The 17108-nt window shown below is 43.0% G+C and overlaps 1 protein-coding gene across 1 annotated transcript in view; it reads left to right on the plus strand.

The window, feature by feature from the left end:
- The window catches only part of ANXA4 (annexin A4), a 77801-nt gene that overhangs the window by 34846 nt on the left and 25847 nt on the right, over window positions 1-17108 (plus strand). Inside the window, exons 3-4 of the mRNA XM_040224111.1 lie at window positions 8924-9011; window positions 14468-14562. Coding sequence (XP_040080045.1) covers window positions 8924-9011; window positions 14468-14562 — 183 coding nt within the window. The remainder of the gene's footprint in view (window positions 1-8923; window positions 9012-14467; window positions 14563-17108) is intronic.

Raw genomic sequence — 17108 nt, forward strand, 5'->3', positions numbered from 1 at the left:
TGTATGACCTCAGCCCTAAATTTAGCCTTGGTGATCTCTTACTCTCAGCTTGTGAACTCAGCATCTTAAAAGCACATAGCACCCATTATGAGCAGAGCAAGGTTTCCAGATGAACCTGAACTCCATTGCCATCTGGGAACCATGGATATCAGGCAGATCCTCCCCCACCGGCTGTCTCCACATCACACCTGACAGATGAACTAAAGGAAAGGGGATGACACAGAACAATTTTTGGAAGTGCTGGCTATGACTTATTAGTCCAGTTTCAAGAAAACAGAATTCAGAATAGCAAAGCACAGACTGTTAACAGGTTATAGTCATATTTTGTGTCAGCGAACAGAGGGGAAGAGAAATGAAAAACCAAATCAGCTACTTTGATTCTTCTTTCTGCTGCTAAATCAGGAAGCCCAGAAGAGCTCCACTAATTCAGGTTGCCTCTAGCTACACACAGCATGGGCTTCTCTGGTGGCTCAGCTGGTAAAGAATACACTTGCAATGCGGAAGACCTGGCTTCGATCCCTGGATGGGGCAATTCCCTTGGAGAAGAGCTAGGCTACTTACTCCAGTATTCTTGGGCTTGATGGCTCAGACAGTAAAGAATCTGCTTGCAATGCAGAAGACCTGGGCTCCATCCCTGGGTTGAGAAGATCCCCTGGAGAGGGGAACAGCTACCCACTCCAGTATTCTGGTCTAAAGAATTCCAGGAACTATTCCATGGAGCCTCAAAGAGTCAGACACAACTGAGCGACTTTCACACACAGTACAAAGAACAGCAGGGTTTTTCCTGGGCAGATGATCTCTTTTCTTCTTGTGGACACTGTAGTTCTACTTATTGATTACGATTCCATTTTGCTTTGGCTCCTAGGCAGAAAAATCTGTGTCTCACATCAAAAAACTACACTGACCCCTAAGTCTCTCTGTTTCCATTTCCTTTCTACCCCCTCCTTTACTGTAATGGGTATGGCATAAGCCCTTTTGGAGGAGGTCGCCATTAACCCCACCATAGAGCTGCCAGAACTCATATGCAACTGGGGAAACAGACTCTTGGAGGGCACAAACAAAACGTTGTGCACACCAGGACCCAGGAGAAAGGAGCAGTGACGCCACAAGAGACTGACCCAGACTTGCCCATGAGTGTCCAGGAGTTTCTGTGGGAGGCGTGGGTCAGCTGTGGCCTGCTACTGGGTGGGGGGCACTGAGTTCAGCAGTACATGCATGGGACCTTCTGAAGGAGGTCGCCATTATCTTCATTACCTCCACCATAGTTTGGCCTCAGGCCAAACAACAGGGAAGGAACACAGCCCCGCCCATCAAAAGAAAATTGGATTAAAGATTTACTGAGCATGGCCCTGCCCATCAGAACAAGACCCAGTTTCCCCCTTAGTCAGTCTCTCCCATCAGGAAGCTTCCATAAGCCTCTTATCCTTATCCATCAGAGGGCAGACAGCATGGAAACTACAATCACAGAAAACTAACCAATCTGATCACATGGACCACAGTCTTGTCTAACTCAATGAAAGTATGACCCATGCTGTGTAGGGCCACCCAAGAGAGACGGGTCATACTGAAGAGTTCTGACAAAATGTGGTCCACTGGAGAAGGAATGGCAAACCACTTCAGTATTCTTGTCTTGAGAACCCCATGAACAGTATGAAAAGGCATAAAGATAGGACACTGAAAGATGAACTCCCCAGGTCAGTAGGTGCCCAATATGCTACTGGAGATCAGTGGAGAAATAACTCCAGAAAGAGTAGAGACAGAGCCAAAGCAAAAACAACACCCAGTTGTGGATGTGACTGGGATGGAAGTAAAGTCCGATGCTGGAAAGAGCAATATTGCATAGGAACCTGGAATGTTAGGTCCATGAATCAAGGCAAATTGGAAGTGGTCAAACAGGAGATGGCAAGAGTAAACATCAACATTTTAGGAATCAGCGAACTAAAATGGACTGGAATGGTTGAATTTAACTTAGATGACTATTACATCTACTACTGTGGGCAAGAATCCCTTAGAAGAAATGGAGTAGCTATCATAGTCAACAAAAGAGTCCAAAATGCAGTACTTGGATGCAGTCTCAAAAGCGACAGAATGATCTTTGTTCATTCCTAAGGCAAACCATTTGATATCACAGTAATCCAAGTCTATGCCCCAACCAGAATTGCTGAAGAAGCTGAAGTTGAACAGTTCTGTGAAGACCTACAAGACCTTCTAGAACTAACACCCAAAAAAGATGTCCTTTTCATTTATTAGGGACTAGAATGCAAAAGTAGGAAATCAAGAAACACCTGGAGTAACAGGCAAATCCGGCCTTGGAGTACAGAATGAAGCAAGGCAAAGGCTAATAGAGTTTTGCCAAGAGAATGCACTGGTCATAGCAAACACTCTTTTCCAGCAACACAAGAGAAGACTTTACACATGGACATCAGCAAATGGTCAATACCGAAATCAGATTGATTATATTCTTTGCAGCCAAAGATGGAGAAGCTCTATACAATCAGCAAAAACAAGACCAGGAGCTGACTGTGGCTCAGATCATGAACTCCTTATTGCCAAATTCAGACTTAAAGAAAGTAGGGAAAACCACTAAGCCATTTTGGTATGACCAAAATCAAATCCCTTATGATTATACAGTGGAAGTGACAAATAGATTCAAGGGATTAGATCTGATAGAGTGCCAGAAAAACTATGGACGGAGGTTTGTGACATTGTACAGGAGACAGGGATCAAGACCATCCCCAAGAAAAAGCAATGCAAAAAGGCAAAATGGTTGTCTGAGGAGGCCTTACAAATAGCTATGAAAAGAAGAGAAGTGAAATGCAAAGGAGAAAAAAAAAAGATATATCCATCTGAATGCTGAATTCTAAAGAACAGCAAGGAGAGATAAGAAAACATTCCTCAGTAATCATTGCAAAGAAACAGAGGGAAACAACAGAATGGGAAAGACTAAAGATCTCTTCAAGAAAATTAGAGATACCAAGGGAACATTTCTTGCAAAGATAGGCACAATAAAGGACAGAAATGGTATGGACTTAACAGGAGCAGAAAATATTAACAAGAGGTGGCAAGAATACACAGAAGAACTACACAAAAAAGATCTTCATGACCCAGATAATCACAATGGTGTGATCACTCACCTAGAGCTAGATTTCTTGGAATGCGAAGTCAAGTGGGCCTTAGGAAGCATCACTCCGAACAAAGCTAGTGGAGGTGATAGAATTCTGGTTGAGATATTTCAAATCCTAAAAGATGATGCTGTGGAAGTGTTGCACTCAACATGCCAGCAAATTTGGAAAACTCAGTAGCAGCCACAGTACTGGAAAAGGTCAGCTTTCATTCCAATCCCAAAGAAAGGCAATGCCAAAGAATGCTCAAACTGCTGCGCAATTGTAGTCATCTCACAAGCTAGCAAAGTAATGCTCAAAATTCTACAAGCCAGGCTTCAACAGTACCTGAACCGTGAACTTCCAGATGTTCAAACTGGATTAAGAAAAGGCAGAGGAACCAGAGATCAACTTGCCAACATCTGTTGGATCATCGAAAAAGCAACAGAGTTCCAGAAAAACATCTATTTCTGCTTTATTGACTATGCCAAAGACTTTGAGTGTGTGGATCACGACAAACTGTGGAAAGTTCTTAAAGAGATGGGAATACCAGATCACCCGACCTGCCTCTTGAGAAATCTGTATGCAGGTCAGGAAGCAACAGTTAGAACTGGACATGAAACAACAGGCTGGTTCCAGATAGGAAAAGGAGTACGTCAAGGCTGTATGTTGTCACCCTGCTTATTTAACTTCTGTGCAGAGTACATCATGAGAAACATTGGGCTGGAAGAAGCGCAAGCTGGAATCAAGATTGCCGGGAGAAATATCATTAACCTCAGATATGCAGATGACACCACCCTTATGGCAGAAAGCAAAGAAGAACTAAAGAGCCTCTTAATGAAAATGAAAGAGGAGAGTGAAAAAGTTGGCTTAAAGCTCAAGAAAACGAAGATCATGGCATCTGGTCCCATCACTTCATGGCAAATAGATGGGGAAACAGTGGAAACAGTGACAGACTTTATTTTTTGGGGTTCCAAAATCACTGCAGATGGTGACTGCAGCCATGAAATTAAAAGATGTTTGCTCCTTAGAAGAAAAGCTATGACCAACTTAAACAGCATGTTCAAAAGCAGAGACATTACTTTGCCAACAAAGGTCCATCTAGTCAAAGCTACGGTTTCTCCAGTAGTCATGTATGGATGTGAGAGTTGGACTATAAAGAAAGCTGAGCAGAGAAGAATTGATGCTTTTGAACTGTGGTGTTGGAGAAGACTCTTGAGAGTCCCTTGGACTGCAAGGAGATCAAACCAGTCCATCCTAAAGGAAATCAGTCCTGAATATTCATTGGAAGGACTGATGCTGAAGCTGAAACTTCAATACTTGGGCCCCCTGATCGAAGAGCTGATTCATTGGAAAAGACTCTGATGCTGGGAAAGATTGAGGGTGGGAGGAAAAGGGGACGACAGAGGATGAGATGGTTGGATGGCATCACTGATTCAATGGACATGAGTTTGAGCAAGCTCTGAGAGAGGTGATGGACAGGGAAGCCTGGCATGCTGTGGTCCATGGAGTCACAAAGAGTCAGACATGACTGAGTGACTGAATTGAACTCAACTTACCGTAATTTCCTATGCTTTGTTCATTCACTGATTTTTTTCATCTATTTTATATTGAATCATACGTATTTCTCTATGCCGCCTCACATACATTATGCTAAGTCACTTCAGTCATGTCTGACCCTTTGCGACCCCCATGGACTGTAGCCCACCAGGCTTTTCTGTGAGATTCCCCAGCCAAGAATACTGAGTGGGTTGCCATTTCCTCCTCCAAGGAATCTTCCCAACCTAGGGATTGAACCTGCGTCTCTTATGTCTCCTGCAGGCAAGGTAAGGTAGGCAAGGTCTTTACCACGAGTGGCATCTTGGAAGCCCTTATAAATAGCATCAATTTTAAAATAGCATTAATAATTTAGTAAATGCATTAGAAATACTCAGGGCACCTTGATCTTCATCAGTACATTATCTCTAAGTCAGAATTCAATTAAATGGTTCCTACTCATCACTAACCCATGTTTTTCTTGTTGACATTTTTAGTTTTTAGTATGTATTTGCAGAATCTCCTGATCTCTCCTAACTTTTTATCCCTTATACACATCAGAGTGTGTCTCACTTTAAGGCATGCTGATTTCTGGTGATGCTAGTCCTCACCTTCGGTATCTAGAGCTGCTATCTCCTCCTCATGATGCCCCCTTCTTCCCTCTGCCACACCGTCAGGCTTCTGTCTCCTCCATTCCACTGCTGAAGCTCTTGTCAGGGGCACCAGGACCTTCCATGTTCCCAGATCTGAGCATCCTTTCTGTACCCTCTGCTCACACCTACCTTAGCAGGCATTGACCTCTCCCTCCTTCCTTAGCCTCTGGACAACACACATTCCTTTTATTGGCCCCTCAAGGGCCAGTCCTTCTTGGCCATCCATTCGGATCCTTCTCTGCTAACATTATGCTGCTAGAGAGGTCTAGGCTTGTCCTAGGACCCCTGTTCTTCAGTTTCTCCCCAGGTCATTTTGTCTGCTACCATCCAAACGCTGATATGTCTTAAATGTGTTACTGGAGACTTGCTCTCTAGATGTACGTTGTACAACCAACCATTCTAGACTCCACTTGGATGTTTAACGAACATCCCAAACTTAACTTTTTGAAAATAGAATTTCTAAATCCCTCTCCTCACTGCCATCTCAAATCTGGTAGTCTCCAGCTTTCCTCATGTGTGTAAATGATACCACTCTCTAGTTGGCTACTTAAGGAAATGATTTAGAGTTTCACTTGCTTCTTTTCTTTCCTCACCTCCCACATCAGTCCCTCAGCAAGTTCTGCCTCCTTTCCTCCAAAACGTGCTGAGTCTGTCTGTGTCCATTTTTGCTATTTCACCCTCATTTATCATCATATCCCTGGATCCTGGCCCAGATTCTCAACTGGTCTCTGTATCTCTATACAGAGGACCAACTGATCTTTTAAATGTGTAAATTAGATCATATCCTCCATCCCTTTGCTGAAGACCTAACACATTTAGAATAAAATAGAAAATCCTCACTGACTTTGGGCTCCCCTGGAAGCTCAGATGGTAAAGAGTCTGCCTGCAGTGCAGGACACCCGAGTTTAATCCCTGGGTCAGAAAGATCCCCTAGAGAAGGAAATGGCAACCCACTCCAGTATTCTTGTCTGGAAAATCCCATGGCAGAGGAACCTGATGGGCTACCGTCCATGGGGTTGCAAAGAGTTAGACATGACTGAGCTTATATGCAGAGTACATCATGAAAAATGTTGGGCTGGAAGAAGCACAAGCTGGAATCAAGATTGCCGGGAGAAATATCAATAACCTCAGATATGCAGATGACACCACCCTTATGGCAGAAAGTGAAGAGGAACTAAAAAGCCTCTTGATGAAAGTGAAAGAGGAGAGTGAAAAAGTTGGCTTAAAGCTCAACATTCAGAAAACGAAGATCATGGCCTCTGGTCCCCTAACTTCATGGGAAATAGATGGGGAAACAGTGGAAACAGTGTCAGACTTTATTTTGGGGGGCTCCAAAATCACTGCAGATGGTGACTGCAACCATGAAATTAAAAGACGCTTACTCCTTGGAAGAAAAGTTATGACCAACCTAGACAGCCTATTGAAAAGCAGAGACATTGCTTTTCCAACAAAGGTCCGTCTAGTCAAGGCTATGGTTTTTCCAGTGGTCATGTATGGACGTGAGAGTTGGACTGTGAAGAAAGCTGAGTGCCAAAGAATTGATGCTTTTGAACTATGGTGTTGGAGAAGACTCTTGAGAGTCCCTTGGACTGCAAGGTGATCCAACCAGTCCATTCTGAAGGAGATCAGCCCTGGGATTTCTTTGGAGGGAATGATGCTGAAGCTGAAACTCCAGTACTTTGGCCACCTCATGCGAAGAGTTGACTCACTGGAAAAGACTCTGATGCTGGGAGGGATTGGGGGCAGGAGGAGAAGAGGACGACAGAGGATGAGATGGCTGGATGGCATCACTGACTCCATGGACGTGAGTCTGAGTGAACTCTGGGAGTTGGTGATGGACAGGGAGGCCTGGCATGCTGCGATTCATGGGGTCACAAAGAGTCAGACACGAGTGAATGACTGAACTGAACTGAGCTGAGCCACTAATACCTTTCACTTCTCACCAGCTTGTGAAGACTCTCATTCTTGTCATGTCCTTGTCATGTCTCTTATTTTATTACAGAAAAGTGTACACACATACAAAAGCAGATTGAATAATAAAAAGAACCCCTTTGTACCTATAATTATTATTGACTCATGGTCAATAATTATTATATAATCATGACTCATATATATTAATAATATTGTATTATTATTACTATTCATTCATGGTCAACCTGTTTCTTCTGTGTCTCCACTTCCCCCAACCTGCAATTTTGAAGCAAATTCCAATCCTCTTATCTTCTCATCTGTAAACTCTTTCAATGTGTATAAGATTCGACTCCTGAAAAAATAAAATATAAGCACAAAGACATTATCCCATCTAAAAGTGTTAATATTAATTGCTTAATGGCATCAAATATCAAATCCATGTTCAGGGCTTCCCAGGGGGCTCAGTGGTAAAGAATCCTCCTGCCAGTGCAGGAGACATGGGTTCAATCCCTGGGTCAGGGAAATTCCCTGGAGAAGGAAATGGCACCCCACTCCAGTGTTCTTGCCTGGGAAATCCCATGGACAGAAGAGCCTGGTGGGCTACGGTCCATGGGGTCACAAAGAGTCGGATACGACTGAGCGACTGAACAGCAGCAGCAGCGTGCTCTCTTCCGTGTGGTTGTAGTGCTGGAATGCAAGCCTCTGGAGCCAACTGCCCCTCTACATTCATCTCCCCACTTTTATGTAAGGTGGTATCTATTTCCCTCCCTTTCTTGGAAAAGGAGCAAAGTGGCCTAAATTTGGTACCCTAAATGCCGTTATGAAAAAGGAAGAAATTCAAGTAGGCAAATAATATAAAAACATCCAGCTTACTTTTTAAAAATTGTCCAATTACCTCATAAATGTCATTTTTTTTTTTTTACTACTTGATTCAGGATTCCAATAAGGTTTACCCATTATGATTACTGAAGTGCATTTTTAATCTCTTTCAAGCTATATTTCCCCTCCACTTCTCTCTTTTCTAATTCTTCTTGCAATTTGTTTGTTAAAGAACCCAGGGCATTCATCAAGTAGTGTTGCTCATAGTCTGGATTGTGCTGATAACAGCCCTGTTGTGTGGGCTAACATTTTCCTCCTTCTCTTCTTTATCATAAATTGGTGTTTGACCCAAGAGGCTTGATTGGATTCAGGTTTGATTTCCCACTTTCTGGGGAGACAAGATTACTTCAGAGGTAATGGTGTCACTTATCTTACCCCTCCCCAGCTTGCCCTCCTACTCGAGTCCCACTGGCCTCTGTTCCCCTCCTCCCTCAGAAGCCAGCTCCAGCCTCAGGGCCATTGCCTCAGCTGTTACCGCTGCCCTGCAACACTTTCCCCCCGGATCTTTGCATAGTCAGCTGCTTCCTGTCACTCAGACCTCAGCCTGAATGCCACTCCTCTGGGCAGCCCCTCACCTCTCTCGGCGCTGTAGCCCTTTTCACCTAGGACTGCCTGGTAGAATATTTATTTATTGGCTTCTTTACTGTCTACCTCTGGCTGAACTTGAACATCACCCGCAAGGGAACAAGAGCCTCATCTCTCCCAGTCACTGCTGTGTCCCCACCGCTGGATGAGTGTCTCGCCCGTGGTGGGTGCTCACAAACATTTGTTGCGCGAGATGCCACTGTGCTGGTAGGAAGGCGCCTCTTGGTCACATCTTTCTGTCTTTCTTTGTGCACTCAGGCAGCCAAGGGAGGCACTGTCAAAGCCAGTTCAGGCTTCAACGCTGCCGAGGATGCCCAGGCCCTGAGGAAGGCCATGAAAGGACTTGGTAAGTGTCCAACTGGCGGTGAACATCCCGTGTGTGTCCCACATCCCAGAGTCTCCCAGAGGGCCTTGTGTCCATAAGCAAATGTATGTCTCCCTCTAAGAAAACACAGTGGGGACAAGGTGACTTTTCAAGGCAAACTGGAATGGAGGGCTTTTGCTATAGACTTTTAAATGTGATGAACTCATTCTAGACTTCCCCAATTAATTTCATTCCAGCATTATAAATCTATCAAATTTGAGAAATGTATTTGTCTTCTAGTTAACCCAGGCATGCATGTTGTGCCAGAAGGTTAACAAAGCGTTTTGACAAATATTATGTGAATGGGTAGGCACAATAATCCCACGATACAATGAGAGCAGCTGGTGCAGTTGTTATTCTTGTCCCATTTTACAGACGGGAAACTGAGACTCAGAGAAGTTAGGTAATAAGATACAGAGTAAGTGGAGCTGAACCTTGAGTCACGCTCAAAGAGCCCTTCTTGATGAGGCCTGCCAACTCTAAGTCCACATTCTTTCCCTTGAGTCAGGCCCCTGTTCTTTGCTCCTGTGACAGGTGTGTCTGGGACAGTACCCCCAGGCAGTGTGTAGGACTTTATGTGACAAGGTTATGTGTATGTGACCAGAAGGGCTTGTCTTCCAGTGCACCAACCTCTGGGAGCTCCCAAGGGCCAAGGCCTCCCTCCGGGTGGACATAGCCATGCCCGGCACTGAAGGTTCCACTGACCTAGACCCTCCCTCCAGACTTGCCTGAGTGGACATTTGTCCAGAGAGGTGCTCTCTGTTTCATACCTGCTTTTAAAATCTCCTTAAGATTTGGATAAAGACATTTGACCATGAGGCGTTATTTCCCAGTTTTTCTATCCACAAAGAATTCATCTTGTTCAGCCCCCAAATTACTAGCAGCAACAATAACCATTATTAAGCTCTACTATGTGTCAGGCACAATGTATTGCATAGATTATGTTTTAATTTTGACAGCAGCTTGTTTTACTAATGAAAAAGTTGAGGTTTAGTGAGATCCAGTAACTTACCCAAGGTCTCTGGGGCAAGTGTCTGTTAAAATCAGGATTCTAGGCAAGTCCAGGCATTCTGACTCTGGAACTGGAGCTTAAGCTGCTGTACTATCCTGCTGCCTACCTCTGAATAGGACATTGCCTTGAATCTATCTTCTCATTTTCCCTTTTTCATAAATAAAATGGAAAAAGTACTTGGCCTACTCGTTTTTCAGGTGTATCCTAATTCTTTGGTGGATAGCAAGAGCACTGTAATTTGGAGCATAGACCACATGGCATTCGGAATTCTCAGAGTCAGGAGGCATTCGATACCACCAACCGTTTTCAGTGCCTGCTGTGTGGGCCAATGCGAGAAAGACAGTCAGAGGAGACAAGGACTATAAACCTAATCCTGTGGTCCAATCATCCAGGGATGCTAGGCGTCAAAGACATTCATGGAAATACGATCAGTTAGTAATATGATAGGGATGGAGAGGCACAAGATCCCATTAGGAGTCAGAGGGATCACATTTCATTTAGGGGCATCAGGCAAAACTTCTTGGAGGATATAGAAATTGAGATGGGCCTTGGGAGATGAGTTTATTCAGTAAATAGACAAGAGAGAATGTGCTTCAGGTGAATGGAGCTGCATGAGCAAAGCATGGGATGAAAGTGAGCATCTCCCTGTTTTGCATTTCAGCTGAGGCCTCAGGGAGTCAAGATAAATACATGGCTTGCGGCAGGAGTATACTGGCAAAGTAGGTGTTAGCTGATTAGGAGACTTCTGGGAAGGCAGGAGCCATAGAGGGGTCCTAGGGTACTGCTGACATGGAGGCTGACCCAGAGGCATAGTCCAGCCAACAACAAATGCCAGAATCAGGATGCTAGATGGAGGGGGTTAGGGAGACAATAAATAGGTTGGTATGGTAAGGAAGTTAGGAGTACAGAGTACAGTATAGTCGGGTCAAGTATAGGAATTCAAGAGCAAAGTCTCTGAATTTGGCTGCCTGTATCCTTTTATGTGGGGTCTGCCCTGATGGCTCAGAGGTTAAAGCCTCTGCCTGCAATGCGGGAGACCTGGGTTATGTGGATATTTACAATAGTGATTGGGGTGCTATTGAGGGTCCCAAAGGCCAGACTCCAGTGCTGGTACTAAATCCAACAGATGGTGGGGAGCCATCATGTATCCTAAGCAGAAGAAAGACACTGTGAGACTTTGTCCTTTTAGGAAAATGAATCTGGCAGGACTCTGGAAAGACCAATTAGGAGGTAAGATTACTAGTGGTAAACTTTATAGTTATTTAAGAAGAAATCCTGAACTGGAGTGGTCGTGGTAGGAATTAAAAAGAGGGGACAGATGCAAAAAGGATTTTAGAGCTAGATTTTGCATATTCAAGAACTCTGAATGTGAAGGAAGAGAGCAGTTTAAATAATCAAAGCTATTTTGAGGATTCACGTCTAACAGACCAGAAGAAGGGTGATGCCTTTCACAGAAATGGAGTAAAAAAGCAAAAGGTGATGAACTTTCTCCCCTAGCTGAAAGAGAGTTCTGGAAAAAGGATGGTTGTATCTATTCAGTTCAGTTCAGTTGCTCAGTCATGACTGACTCTTTGCAACCCCATGGACTGCAGCACACCAGGCTTCCCTGTCCATCACCATCTCCCAGAGATTGCTCAAACTCATGTCCATCAAGTCAGTGATGCCATCCAACCATCTCATCCTCTGTTGTCCCCTTCTCCTCCCGCCTTCAATCTTTCCCAGCATCAGGGTCTTTTCCAATGAATCAGTTCTTTGCATCAGGTGGCCCAAAGTATTGGAGTTTCAGCTTCAGCATCAGTCCTTCCAATGAATATTCAGGACTGATTTCCTTTAGGATTGACTGGTTTGATCTCCTTGCAGTCCAAGGGACTCTCAAGAGTCTTCTCCAACACCATAGTTCAAAAGCATTAGTTCTTCGGTGCTCAGGTTTCTTTATAGTCCAACTCTCACATCCATACATGACTACTGGAAAAACCATAGCTTTGACTAGATGGACCTTTGTTGGCAAAGTAATGTGCCAACATTACTGCTTTTTAATATGCTACCTAGGTTGATCATAACTTTTCTTCCAAGGAATAAGCATCTTTTAATTTCATGGCTACAGTCACCATCTGCAGTGATTTTAGAACCCTCCAAAATAAAGTCTGTCACTGTTTCCATTGTTTCCTCATTTGCCATGAAGTGATGGGACCAGATGCCATGATCTTAGTTTTCTGAATGTTGAGTTTTAAGCCAACTTTTTCACTCTCGTCTTTGACTTGCATCAAGAGGCTCTTAAGTTCTTCTTCACTTTCTGCCATAAGGGTGGTATCATCTGCATATCTGAGGTTGTATCTATTATCCTCTTTAAAGAAAAAACAAGAACAGAGAGTAGATTCCTAAGGTATGTAAACTTAAAATTCTATAGCTTCCTCTCTACACCTCACATTTTTGTAAATCTGTAATTTTGCAAAGAATGTATGTATTTTTCATTTCTCCCTGAAATATTTAAATAGACTCTCCTCTGTAACTCATCACAACTCCCCATATAGTATAAACAATAAAAAAAATTGAACACTCACCCAACATATATGAACATCTTGGTGTGACTAAGATGAGGGGCCAGTTTGAAGGATCAGAATAAAGTCTCTCTGTAAAAGCTGCTGCAAAAAAACAGACAAACAAAATTTATGACATTTTTAATTTGAATTCCTAGTGAAAAAGTTTGGTAGAATAATGCATCATGGGAATTCATGGGCAGTTATAAAAAGTTTCACATCAGTAAAGAAGATGTGCTACATATATACGATGGAATATTGCTCAGCCACAAAATGAACAAAATCATGCCATTTGCAGCAACATGGATGCAACTGGAAATTAACTAAGACAGAAAGAGAAAGACAAGTAACATATCAGTTATATGTGGAATCTAAAATATGGCACAAATGAACCCATCTACAAAATATACTTGAAGACATAGAGAACAGACTTGTGGTTGCCAAGGAGGAGGCAGGGAGAGACGGATTGAGAGTTTGTGGTTGGTAGATGCAAAAAAGTATTGCAATTTAGAATGGATAAACAACAAGGCCCTAATGTGTAACACAGAGAACTATATTGAATGTCCTTTGATAAACCATAATGGAAAAGAATAATTTTTGAAATGTATATATGTGTAAAAAAAAAAAAAAAAGGAAAATGAGTTGGTTTCTATAACATTTGCACAGGGCTTCCCAGTGGCCCAGTGGTAAAGAATTTGCCTGTCAATGCAGGTTATGCAAGAGACGAGGGTTTGATCCCTGGGTCGGGCAGATTTCTTGGAGGAGGAAATGGCAATCCACTCCAGTATTCTTGCCCGGAAAATTCCATGGACAGAGAACCCTGACAGGCTACAGTCCATGGGGCCACAAAGAGCTGGACATGACTGACCAACTGAGCACATACACACACACTGTGACATTTGCAACAACAAAAAGTTCAAATGACTTTTATTTTTTTCAGGAAATAAGAGCACAAAATTCTATTTTTATTTATTGTGAACATTTCCAAAAGATAAGAAGTAGTTTCCCATAAGAATCACTCAAATGAAAACTTTTAATAAAGTTAAGAAGCTTTCTAATCAGAGATCAGGAAAGAGAGCTTGGAAAAGAAAAACACAATTACAGATCTTAAAAAGGAGTAGATACTATCAGCCGCCAATTCAAACCCTATGAAGTGCCAAATGGTGAATTTTGAAAATGAATTTGAACTGTTTCAAAACTCAGAGGAGATAATAAAGAGATAAAAGTGAGGAGCGAAAGGTAAGAACATGGTTGATAAATATGGGTGATCCAAAGACGCTGAGAAGAATTCCAGAGAAGGGGAAATGCGTGATCCTGGTCAACACGTACTGACTGTTTAGCAAGCACTGGGCATTGTGCTAAGTAATGCACTGATTTGTTTTATTTAACACTTGCAGCAGCCCTGGTAGGAAAGTACTGTGATCATGCACCTTTATAGATAAGGAAACTAATGCTCAGAGACCTTAACTTTTTTGTCTAGTGGTAAATAAGTAGTGGGGCTTCCCTGGTGCCTCGGTGGTTAAGAATCGAACTGCCAGTGCAGGAGATGCAAGAGATAAGGGCTTGATCCCTGGGTCCAGATCCCCTGGAGGAGGAAATGGCAACCCACTCCAGTATTCTTGCCTTGAAAATTCCATGGAGAGAGTAGCCTGGCGGGCTACAGTCCATAAGGTCGTGAAAGAGTTGGACATGACTTTGCAACTAAACAACAACAACATATAACTAAATCTAGTGTCTGTTTCCCTTCAAAATAGACAAACACTCTGAATAAGAACTTCTTTTCTTAGAAAGCTCTCTGTGTGTGTTAGGGTTATGCCAGTGTCCGCAGAGGAACCCACTTTCTCATTCCTCGCTCAAATTGCACTCCCTCCCTGTCTCCTCTCCACCAGGCACAGATGAAGATGCCATCATCAACGTCCTGGCCTATCGCAGCACAGCCCAGCGCCAGGAAATCCGGACAGCCTACAAGACCACCATTGGCAGGGTAGGCCTGTGCTCTCCGCCTTGATAAGGGATCTGTCAAGCAACAGGGAAGCAGGGACCCCTTCCTACTTGGTTCCTGAAGTAGTGGCCCTTTGTTTTGGGTTTTTAAAAAAATAATTTTATATTTTCATTTTTGGCTGTGCTGGATCATCATTGCTGGGCGTGCATTTCTCCAGTTGCAGAACGGAGGGCTTCTCTCTAGTTGTGCTTCTCACTGCAGTGGCTTTTCCTATTTTGGAGCACAGGCTCTAGAGCACCCAGGCTTCAGAAGTTATGGTTCTGGGGCTCTAAATCACAGGCTCAATAGTTGTGGCACATGGGCTTAGTTGCTGCTCAGTGTGTGGGATCTTCCTGGACCAGGGATAGAAATCATGTCTCCTGCACTGGCAGGCAGATTCTATACCACCAAGCCACCAGGGAAGCCCAGCCATTTGTTTTTAAAAGATGGATCTTTTGCCTTGTTTAAAGATATTCTTGAAAACAAACAAACAGCTTCAACACGTTCTAGAGTTCCTCCACTGTCCATAGCCAGAAGTGATTTCACAGAGCTCTTGATTCACAAAGCTCAAGGCTAAGTTTAGTTTCTTCCCACACAATTTCTTGCAGGGACTTAGTTGTGGAATGGACTCACTGCCCCTACCCCGCTCTGAAGCACCAGGCAGGGCTCTGCTTCCCACGTTCCTCCCCTCAATCTGGTGACTTCCTTTGGCCACTTGTGAACAAAGATCCTCCAAACCGATTAAAATATTAAATCCAGTTTGTTCTAAACAGGCTCTCATAGGATTTAGTGTCTATTCTGACTCTTCTATGTAAACCTATTTGTGGCATATATTCGTTCCTTTGAATGATCCTCAATTGAGGGTCACCCTCGCCAGTTGTAGAATGGGGTTCTGTGTGTGTATATATATATGTGTGTGCATTTTACTGGCTTGTGCATTCAGAGGTGGTTCACTCACCATGTTTCCCCTTCTGCTTTGAATCCTACACCCCTGGGGAACCCTGTCTCAGTTTCGTTTCCAACAGCTCACTTACCAAAGTCATTCACCTGGTCTTATATCACTGAAAGCCTATCTGTGTGATTAGAGAATCTTTTTATTGAGTAAACATTATCAGTGAGTGCCTCCAGGTCTCAGAGTGCTGTTAACTACATGATAAGTATTTCTGTTCCTGGATAATTTATAAAAGTCAGATGAGGCTGCTTCCCAAAGACAGGCATTAAGCTGCTGGGCAGGACAGGCCTGGCTCAGCTCTTCTGGGGAGCATCTACATGCCAACCTTGGCTGGGCACCAGCAGAGAACAAGATTCTACCCATCAGGTTGCTTGGACTATCTTCTGGGCATTTTAAAGTCTTCTCCATCCCCAAAGAAATTTAGTGAACATGCATGTGGTGTGTAAGCTAAAGTGTAGCCACGTATTTGGGGTTGATTTATTCAGCTTTAGAACTAAGCTGCTCTGACAGCAGTTTGTTAAGGTGAGCAACCTTAACAGATTGACTGAATGCTAATTTATTTGTTCATTCATCTGTTTGATACATGTGGATTAACATAAAAATAGGTACAATAGATTAAAATATAGTGTTTGTGGACTCAAGTTTGTAAGAATCTGCGATCTGAACTTGAAAGGAAATCACCTCCTTACTAGTTAGTTGATCTTAAACAGGTTCTTAAACTCCCTGACATGTAGGAGGAAATGTGACTAAATGTGTTTAGAATTTGGTCCTTTGTCCAAGTAATTATTACATTTCTTTTTAACAATTGAGCCTTAAGAATTAATCATGAATGATTACAAGGATGCAACTAAATGCCTATTTAGAAGAATAGTAGAAAAATAGAAACAGGGTATTGATTAAAGAAATTGTATTGCATCTACATATAGAAATTTCTGCAGCTGTTAAAAATATTGTAGGTAACTACTGATTTGGAAATATATTCAGGGTGTAAGCAAACACACTGATCTCCGGACCCCTTTGCTTCTTAAATTATTGAAGACTTTTTTGTTTTTGCTGGTTACATCTATTAATATTGACCATATTTGAAATAAACACTGAGGATATTTAAAGATAAGCATTTGTTAATTTATTTTGAAAAACAATAAAAACTCATTGCATGCTAGCAAAAATAACAATTTCAGGAAAAATAGCTTTATATTCCAAAACAAAAAAAATAGTAGTGAGATGATTGCTGTTGTTTTATATTTTCAAATCTCTTTTCAGTTCAGTTCAGTTCAGTTCAGCCGCTCAGTCATGTCCAACTCTTTGCGACCCCATGAATCGCAGCACGCCAGGCCTCCCTGTCCGTCATCAACTCCCGGAGTTTACCCAAACTCGTGTCCATCGAGTCAGTGATGCCATCCAGCCATCTCATCCTCTGTTGTCCCCTTCTCCTCCTGCCCCCAGTCCCTCCCAGCATCAGGGTCTTTTCCAATGAGTCAACCCTTCGCATCAGGTGGCCAAAATATTGGAGTTTCAGCTTCAGCATCAGTCCTTCCAGTGAACACCCAGGACTGATCTTCTTTAGGGTGGACTGGTTGGATCTCCTTGCAGTCCA

This window comes from Oryx dammah, unplaced genomic scaffold, assembly GCF_014754425.2.
Source record: "Oryx dammah isolate SB20612 unplaced genomic scaffold, SCBI_Odam_1.1 HiC_scaffold_25, whole genome shotgun sequence".
Classification (NCBI taxonomy): domain Eukaryota; kingdom Metazoa; phylum Chordata; class Mammalia; order Artiodactyla; family Bovidae; genus Oryx; species Oryx dammah.